This window comes from Sturnus vulgaris, unplaced genomic scaffold, assembly GCF_052056855.1.
Source record: "Sturnus vulgaris isolate bStuVul1 unplaced genomic scaffold, bStuVul1.hap1 Scaffold_821, whole genome shotgun sequence".
NCBI lineage: Eukaryota > Metazoa > Chordata > Aves > Passeriformes > Sturnidae > Sturnus > Sturnus vulgaris.
The window spans coordinates 54506-64005 of NW_028276712.1; the positions used below are offsets into that span (position 1 = coordinate 54506).

At 54.1% G+C, this 9500-nt stretch overlaps 1 protein-coding gene across 1 annotated transcript; it reads right to left on the reverse strand.

The window, feature by feature from the left end:
• Positions 1 to 1961: 1961 nt before the first annotated feature.
• Positions 1962 to 8117, reverse strand: LOC148217478 (TBC1 domain family member 17-like; the record flags this gene model as incomplete). The annotated part of the gene is given in 5 exon segments (XM_088158597.1): positions 1962 to 2453; positions 3622 to 3699; positions 4322 to 4534; positions 6126 to 6217; positions 8018 to 8117. Coding segments are annotated over 5 exon segments (555 nt in total), but the record flags the coding sequence as incomplete, so codon positions are not given.
• Between the last annotated feature and the right edge of the window lie 1383 nt (positions 8118 to 9500).

Here is a 9500-nt window from a genome sequence, read left to right on the forward strand (position 1 = left end):
ATAGAAAACAGATTTTACAAAGTTTATGCAGAATATATTTTATGCGTAATTAAACATAAACTCGCGCTATTTATAGTGCCGAATGTGCAGATTATACCCTGGTAATAATAATTAATCAATTAATTAGCACACGTTAATTACAGCGCTGTCCCTCTGTCCAGCTGTTCCTCCGCGTGGGGAGACCCCGCCCCCACCGCTTCCCCCCATTAATCGGGTAATTAATTAATGGATTAATTAACGGCTTATTACGGTAAGGGCGGCGCCGCTGCTCCAGGAATTACGGTAGCGGCGGCGGGGAGTGCGCGAGTGCCGCGGTAAATACGGTACGGCCCTACGTAATTACCGGAGTAAAGGAACCCCGGGCTCCCAGTGCAAACCAGTGCTCCCAGTGCCCTCCCCCGGGACTCCCAGTGCCCTCCCAGTGCTCTCCAGTGTTCCCAGTGCCCTCCCAGTGCTCCCAGTGCAAACCAGTGCTCCCAGTGCCCTCCCCCGGGACTCCCAGTGCCCTCCCAGTGCCTTCCCAGTGTCCCCAGTGCCCTCCCAGTATCCCCCAGTGCCCTCCCAGTGTTCCCAGTGCCCTCCCAGTGTCCCCCTCAGTGCCCTCCCAGTATCGCCAGTGCCCTCCCAGTATCCCCCAGTGCCCTCCCAGTATCCCCCCAGTGTCCTCCCAGTATCTCCCACTGTCCTCCCAGTGTCCCCAGTGCCCTCCCAGTAACCCCCAGTGTCCTCCCAGTGTCCCCAGTGCTCTCCCAGTATCCCCAGTGACGTCCCAGTATCCCCCAGTAACCTCCCAGTGTCCCCAGTGTCCTCCCAGTGTCCCCCAGTGACCTCCCAGTATCCCCCAGTGCCCTCCCAGTATCCCCACTGTCCTCCCAGTGTCCCCAGTGTCCTCCCCAGTATCCCCCAGTGCCCTCCCAGTATCCCCACTGTCCTCCCAGTGTCCCCAGTGTCCTCCCAGTATCTCCCCAGTGCCCTCCCAGTGTCCCCCAGTGCCTCCCAGTATCTCCCCAGTGCTCTCCCAGTATCCCCCAGTGCCCTCCCAGTGTCCCCAGTGTCCTCCCAGTATCCCCCAGTGCCCTCCCAGTGTCCCCCAGTGCCCTCCCAGTATCCCCCAGTGCCCTCCAGTGTCCCCCGGTGCTCTCCCAGTATCCCCCAGTGCCCTCCCAGTGTCCCCAGTGCCCTCCCAGTAGCCCCAATGGAGTCTCCATACTGGTTTAGGGTGCCCATACTGGTCTGGGATCTCTGTACTGGTTTGGGGTTCTCTGTACTGGTGCCCATACTGGTCTGACAGTTTCTATACTGGTTTGGGGGCTCTATACTGGTCTGGGGGCTCTATACTGGTCTGGGGGTTTCCATACTGGTCTGGGATCTCTGTACTGGTTTGGAGTGTTCATACTGGTCTGGGGGTTTCCATACTGGTTTGGACATTCTCATACTGGTCTGTACTGGGAGTGGACATCCCAACCCCCACCACAGCCCCCAAAACCCCAAAACCCCCAAAAATCCCAAAAATCCCCAAAAATCCCAAAACCCCAAAAATTCCCCAATCCAGGGGTGCCAACAACTTTATTGCAGCACGGGGGGAGGGGACAAAACCAGTCTGGCTCCCAGTGCTCCCAGTCTGGGCTCTCAATCCCAGTTTCGGGCTCTCAGTCCCAGTTTGGGTTCCCAGTTGTCCCAGTTCTCCCAGTTTGAGCTCCCAGTCCCAATCTGAGCTCCCAGTTCTCCCAGTCTGGGCTCTCAATCCCAGTTTGGGTTCCCAGATGTCTCAGTGCTCCCAGTTGTCCCAGTTTGGCTCCCAGTTGTCCCAGTGTTGTCCTGGTGTTCTCCCAGTGTTGTCCCAGTTTGGCTCCAGTATCTCCCAGTTTGGCTCCCAGTGTTGTCCCAGTTTGGCTCCCAATTGTCCCAGTTTGGCTCCCAGTGCTCCAGTTTGGCTCCCAGTGCTCCAGTTTGGCTCCAGTATCTCCCAGTTTGGCTCCCAGTGCTCCCAGTTTGGCTCCCAGTGCTCCCAGTTTGGCTCCCAGTTGTCCCAGTTTGGCTCCAGAAGCTCCCAATTGTCCCAGTGTTGTCCTGGTGTTGTCTCGGTGTTGTCCCAGTGCTCCCAGTTGGTTCCCAGTGCTCCCAGTTTGGCTCCCAATTGTCCCAGTTTGGCTCCCAATTGTCCCAGTTTGGCTCCCAGTGCTCCCAGTTTGGTTCCCAGTGCTCCCAGTTTGGATTCCCACTTGTCCCAGTCTGGCTCCCAGTTGTCCTGGTGTTGTCCCAGTTGTCCCAATTTGGGTTCCCAGTTGTCCCAGTGTTGTCACGGTGTTTTCCCAGTGCTCCCAGTTTGGCTCCCAGTGCTCCCAGTTTGGCTCCCAGTGCTCCCAGTTGTCCCAGTTGTGTCACGGGGGGGTTGTGGGGGGCTCTGGGGGCTCCCCCAGCCCCAGGAGCTCCTGCAGGGCCGGGGGGAGACCCTGGGGGAGGGGAGGGCCCAGATTGGGGTTTGGGTTTGGGGTTTGGGGTTTGGGGTTTGGGGTTTTGGGGTTTTTGGGGTTTGGGGTTTGGGGTTTGGGGTTTTTGGGGTTTGGGGTTTGGGGTTTTTGGGTTTGGGGTTTGGGGTTTGGGGTTTTTGGGGTTTGGGGGTTTTTGGGGTTTGGGGTTTTTGGGTTTGGGTTTGGGGGATTTGAGGTTTGGGGTTTGGGGTTTGGGGTTTGGGGTTTGGGGTTTGGGGTTTGGGGTTTGGGGTTTGGGGTTTGGGTTGGGTTTGGGGTTTGGGTTTGGGGTTTGGGGTTTGGGGTTTGGGTTGGGTTTGGGGTTTGGGGTTTGGGGTTTTTGGGGTTTGGGGTTTTTGGGGTTTGGGGTTTTTGGGGTTTGGGTTTGGGGTTTGGGGTTTAGGTCTGGGTTTGGGGTTTGGGGTTTGGGGTTTGGGGTTTTTGGGGGTTTGGGGTTTGGGTTTGGGTTTGGGGTTTGGGTTTGGGGTTTGGGGTTTTTGGGGTTTGGGGTTTTTGGGGTTTGGGGTTTGGGGTTTGGGGTTTGGGGTTTGGGGTTTGGGGTTTGGGTTTGGGGTTTGGGGTTTGGGTTTGGGGTTTTTGGGTTTGGGGTTTGGGGTTTGGGGTTTGGGGTTTTTGGGGTTTGGGTTTGGGGTTTGGGGTTTGGGGTTTTTGGGGTTTGGGGTTTGGGGTTCTGGGGTTCTGGGGTTTGGGGTTCTGGGGTTTGGGGTTTGGGTTTGGGGTTTTGGGCTCCGTTTTTGGGGTCAGTTTGGGGACACTCGGGACAATTTTGGGGACACTTTGGGTCAATTTGGGGACACTTTGGGGACATTTTTGGGATCTCTTTGGGGTCACTCAGGGGTCACAGGTGACATTTTTGGGTCACGGGTGACGTTTTGGGGTCACGGGTGACATTTTGGGCTCTCAGGTGACATTTTGGGGTCACGGGTGACGTTTTGGGGTCACGGGTGACATTTGGGCTCTCAGGTGACATTTTGGGGTCACGGGTGACGTTTTGGGGTCACGGGTGACATTTTGGGCTCTCAGGTGACATTTTGGGCTCTCAGGTGACGTTTTGGGCTCACGGGTGACATTTTGGGCTCTCAGGTGACATTTTGGGCTCTCAGGTGACATTTGGGGGCTCGTGTCTCACCGTGGCTGTCGCCAGCTGCAGGAACATCCCCTCGGCCCTGCTGAGCACCTCCCCCACCTGCAGCGCCCCCGGCGACACCTGGGGACGACAAAGCACCCCCGTGTCCCCAAAGTGTCCCCAAAGCCACCCCCGTGTCCCCAAAGCCACCCCCGTGTCCCCAAAGGGTCCCCAAAGCCACCCCCGTGTCCCAAAGGGTCCCCAAAGGGTCCCCAAAGTGTCCCCAAAGCCACCCCCGTGCCCCCAAGTGGTCCCCAAAGGGTCCCCAGAGACATCTCAGTGACCCCAAAGGGTCCCCAAGGCCACCCCCGTGCCCCCAGAGTGTCCCCAGAGACACCCCAGTGTCCCCAACCTCATCCTGATGTCCCCAATCCCAGTGTCCCCAGTGTCCCCACCCCAGTGTCCCCATCCTGGTGTCCCCAGTGCTAACCCAGTGTCCCCAGTGCCACCTCATTGTCCCCAAAGCCACCCCAGTGTCCCAACCCCAGTGTCCCCAATCCCACCCCAGTGTCCCCGATCTCACCCCAGTGTCCCCAGTGCCATCCCAGTGTCCCCAATCCCATCCCAGTGTCCCCAATCCCATCCCAGTGTCCCCAGTGCCCTCCCAGTGTCCCCACCCCAGTGTCCCCAATCCCATCCCAGTGTCCCCAGTGCCACCCCAGTGTCCCCAAAGCCACCCCAGTGTCCCCGTTCGTGTCCCCACCTTGTCGTCGTCGCTGTCCTCGCTGTCCGTGTCGCCCTGGGGCCGTGTCCCTGTCGCTGTCACTGTCCCCAGGGCTGTCCCCAAGGTCCCAGCGCTGTCCCCGGGCTGTCCCCAGGTGTCCCCGGGCTGTCCCCAGGTGTCCCCAAGCAGCTCCAGGAGGGCACAGGTGACCAAGAGATGGAAATTGGGGCAGGGCAGCCCCGTCCAGAGCACCTGGGGACACGGGGGGGGACACTTGGGGACACCTGGGGACACCTGGGGACACCCTGGGGACACCTGGGGACACCCCGGGGACACCTCGGGACACGGGGGGACACTTGGGGACACCCGGGGGACACCTGGGGACACCCTGGGGACACGCTGGGGACACCTCGGGACACCTGGGGACACCTGGGGACACCCTGGGGACACGGGGGGACACTTGGGGACACCCGGGGGACACCTGGGGACACCCTGGGGACACCCTGGGGACACCCTGGGGACACCCTGGGGACACGGGGGGACACGGGGGGACACTTGGGGACACCCGGGGGACACCCTGGGGACACCTCGGGACACCCTGGGGTCATTTGGACACATTTGGGGACACCTGGGACACCTTGGGGACATTTGGGGACACCCTGGGCCACTGGGGGACCCTCAACCCACCCCCAAATGTGCCCTAAATGTCCCCAAATGTCCCCAAAGCCCCACAAAACCACCCCCAAACCATCTGAAAATGTCCCAAAATGTCCCCAAATCTCCCCCAAAAAACCCCAAAATCTCCCCAAAGCGTCTCCAAATCTCCCAAAACTTCCCCAATGTCCCCAAAATCTCCCCCAAACCCCAAAAGCCTCAAAAACTCCAAAACCCCCCCAAAACCCCCAAAATCCAAAACCCCAAATGTCAAAATCCCAAACCCCCCAAAACCCCAAAATCACACAACCCAAAGACCCCCAGACCCCCAAAATCTATAAACCCCAAAAACCCCCAAATCCCTGAAAACCCCCAAAACTCCCAAAAACCCCAAACCCCCAATCCCCAAAACCCCCAAATCCCCAAAAACATCAAAACTCCAAAACCCCCAAAACCCCCAGAAACCCCAAAAACCCCAAGACCCAAAAGACCCCGAAACCCAAACCCCAAACCCCAAACCCCAAACCCCAAACCCCAAACCCCAAACCCAAACCCAAACCCCAAACCCCAAACCCCAAACCCAAACCCCAAACCCCAAACCCAGACCCCAAACCCAAACCCCAAACCCCAAACCCAAACCCCAAACCCCAAACCCCAAACCCCAAAAACCCCAAACCCCAAACCCCAAAAACCCCAAACCCAAACCCAAACCCCAAACCCCAAACCCCAAACCCAGACCCCAAACCCAAACCCCAAACCCCAAACCCAAACCCCAAACCCCAAACCCCACACCCAAACCCCAAACCCCAAACCCAAACCCCAAAAAACCCTAAACCCCAAACCCCAAAACCCCAAACCCCAAACCCCAAACCCAAACCCAAACCCCAAACCCCAAACCCAGACCCCAAACCCAAACCCCAAACCCCAAACCCAAACCCCAAACCCCAAACCCCACACCCAAACCCCAAACCCCAAACCCCAAACCCCAAAAACCCCAAACCCCAAACCCCAAAAACCCCAAACCCCAAACCCCAAACCCAAACCCCAAACCCCAAACCTCAAACCCCCAAAATCCCCAACATCTCTAAATCCCAAACGCCCAAAAAGCCCCAAATCCCAAAAACCTGAAAAACCCCAAAACCCCAAACCCGAACCCCAAACCCAAACCCAAACCCGACCCCCCCGGTACCTCCCAGAGTCTCTGGGTCCCGCGCAGCCCCAGGGGTCTCTGGAAGCGCCACTGGAGCCACCGCGAGAGGCAGCGCCGGGGGCGGGGCCGGCCTGGGGACACCCCAAAAACGGCACTGAGACCCCAAAAACGGGACTGAGACCCCAAAAACGGGATTGAGACCCCAAAAACGGGGATTGAGACCCCAAAAACGGGCACTGAGACCCCAAAAACGGGGATTGAGACCCAAAAACGGGCACTGAGACCCCAAAACGGGACTGAGACCCAAAACGGGGACTGAGACCCCAAAAACGGGAACTGAGACCCCAAAACGGGATTGAGAACCCAAAAACGGGCACTGAGACCCAAAAACGGGACTGAGACCCAAAAATGGGACTGAGACCCCAAAACGGGGATTGAGAACCCAAAAACGGGACTGAGACCCCAAAAATGGGGATTGAGACCCCAAAACGGGGACTGAGACCCCAAAACGGGGACTGAGACCCCAAAAACGGGACTGAGACCCCAAAAACGGCACTGAGACCCCAAAAACGGGACTGAGACCCAAAAACGGGATTGAGACCCCAAAACGGGGATTGAGACCCCAAAAACGGGGATTGAGACCCCCAAAAACGGGACTGAGACCCCAAAAACGGCACTGAGACCCCAAAAACGGGGATTGAGACCCCAAAAACGGACTGAGACCCCAAAAACGGGGACTGAGACCCCAAAAACGGGAATTGAGACCCCAAAAATGGGGATTGAGACCCCAAAACGGGCACTGAGACCCCAAAAATGGGGATTGAGACCCCAAAAACGGCACTGAGACCCCAAACGGGACTGAGACCCCAAAAATGGGGACTGAGACCCCAAAACGGGGACTGAGACCCAAAAACGGAATTGAGACCCCAAACCGGCACTGAGACCCCAAAACGGGCACTGAGACCCCAAAAATGGGGATTTGACTCCAATTTGGGGTTTGACCTTTCGGGGTTTTTTTCTCAATTTTGGGGTTTTTTTCCCCAATTTTTTTCTCATTTTTTACCATTTTTTATGGTTTTTTTTTTCCCCAATTTTTGGAGTCCTCAACCCCCCCCCCCCCCCCAAAAAAAAACACTTTGGGATTTTTTTCCACATTTTTGTTGTTTTCCCCCCAATTTTTGTGGTTTTTCCCCATTTTTGGTGTTTTTTCCCATTTCTTTTCCCCCCCCCCCCGATTTTTGCCGGTTTTTTCCCATTTCTGGTTGTTTTCCCCCCATTTTTGTTGTTTCCCCGCCGATTTTTTTGGTTTTTTCCCCATTTTTGGTGTTTCCCCCTCCGATTTTTTCTGGTTTTCCCCATTTTTTGGTGTTTTTCCCCCCGGATTTTCCCCATTTTGGGTGTTTTTCCCCCCCTTTTTTAAATTTTTTTTTTCCCGGATTTTTGCTGTTTTCCTCCAGGTTTTTATTTTTTTTTCCCATTTTTTTGGGTTTTTTTCCTATTTTTTTGTTTTTTTCCCCGGATTTTCCGTGTTTTTCCCCATTTCTGGTTGTTTTTCCCCCCCGATTTTGGTGTTTTTCCACCCATTTTTTTTGTTTTTTCCCCGGATTTTTGGATTTTTTTCCCCATTTCTGGTTGTTTTCCCCCCGATTTTTTGTGGTTTTTCCCCAATTTCTCTTTCTTCCCCCCTCCCTTTTTTTTTTGGTTTTTTTTTTTTCCCCGGATTTTTGCTCTTTTTCCCCATTTCTGGTTGTTTTTCCCCGGATTTTTTGTGTTTTTTCCCCCTTTTTTTTTTTGTTTTTTTCCCCGGATTTTTGCTGTTTTCCCCCTTTTTTTTTTGTTTTTCCCCGGATTTTTGCTCTTTCCCCCATTTCTGTTTCCCCCCCCCATTTTTTCGTTATTTCCCGGATTTATTTTGTGTTTTGGGGTCTCACCGAGCAGGGGGCTGAGCGCTGGGTTCAGCTCCCTCAGCAGCGCCCCCACGGCCCCCAGGCTGCGCCTCAGCCCCTCCGGGCCCGGCCCGAAATTCTCCCCCTGGGGGGGAAATTAAACCGGGCGTCACCACAGAAATAAAAAAAACCCCAAAAATGCCATAAACCCCAAAATCCCACACAAAAACCCCAAAATCCCACAAAAAAAACCCCAAAATCCCACCCAAAACCCCCAAAATCCCACACAAAAACCCCCAAATCCGACACAAAAACACCAAAATCCCCCCCAAAACCCCAAAATCCCACCCAAAAACCCCAAAATCCCACCCAAAAAACCCCAAAATCCCACAAAAACCCAAAATCCCACCCAAAACCCAAAATCCCACACAAAAACACCAAAATCCCACCCAAAAATCCCAAAATCCCACACAAAACCCCCAAAATCCCACACAAAAACACGAAAATCCCACCCAAAAACACCAAATCCCACACAAAACCCCCAAAAATATAAAAACCCCCAAAAATGCCATAAACCAAAAATCCCACCCAAAAACCCCAAAAACCACCAAAAAAACCCTCCAAAAGAAAAAAAACCCAAAATACCATAAACCCAAAAATCTCACCCAGAAACCCCCAAATCCCCCACAAAAACCCCCAAAATCCCACCCCAAAACCCCAAAATAATCCCACCCCAAAACCCCCCCAAAAAACCCAAAACCCCAAAAATCTCACCCCAAAACCCCAAAATCCCACCCCAAAAAACCCAAAATAATCCCACCCCAAACCCACCAAAAATCCCACCCCAAAACCCAAAAAAAAGACAAAAAACCCCCAAAATCCCATCCCATAAAACCCAAAAATCCCACCCCATAAAACCCCAAAAATCCCACCCCAAACCCACCAAAATCTACTCGAAAACCCCCAAAATCCCCACCCCAAAAACCCCAAAATTCCCGCCCCCAAAACCCCAAAATTCCCGCCCCAAAACCGACCAAAATCCCACCCAAACCCCCCCAAAAAGACAAAAAAACCCCAAAATTCCCTCCCCAAAACACCCCCCGAAAAACCCAAATCCCGACCCCAAAATCCAGATTTTTTCCCCCAAAATTCGATTTTTTTCCCCCAAATTTACGATTTCCCCCCAAAATTCAGATTTTTTTCCTCTAAAATTCAAATTTTTCCCCCCCAATTCACGACTTCCCCCGATTTTTTAAAAATTTCCCCCAAATTTCCCGATTTCCCCCCCAAATTTTGGATTTCCCCCCAAAATTTCAGAATTCCCCCCAAAATTCAGATTTTTTCCCCAAATTCTCGATTTTCCCCCATTTTTTTACCTTTTTCCCCCAATTTTTCAGATTTCCCTTCAAAATTCAGATTTTTTCCCCCCAAATTCACGACTTCCCCCCCATTTTTTTACCTTTTTCTCCCAAATTTTTTTTTTAATTTCCCCCAAAATTTCCCGATTTCCCCCCAAATTTTGGATTTA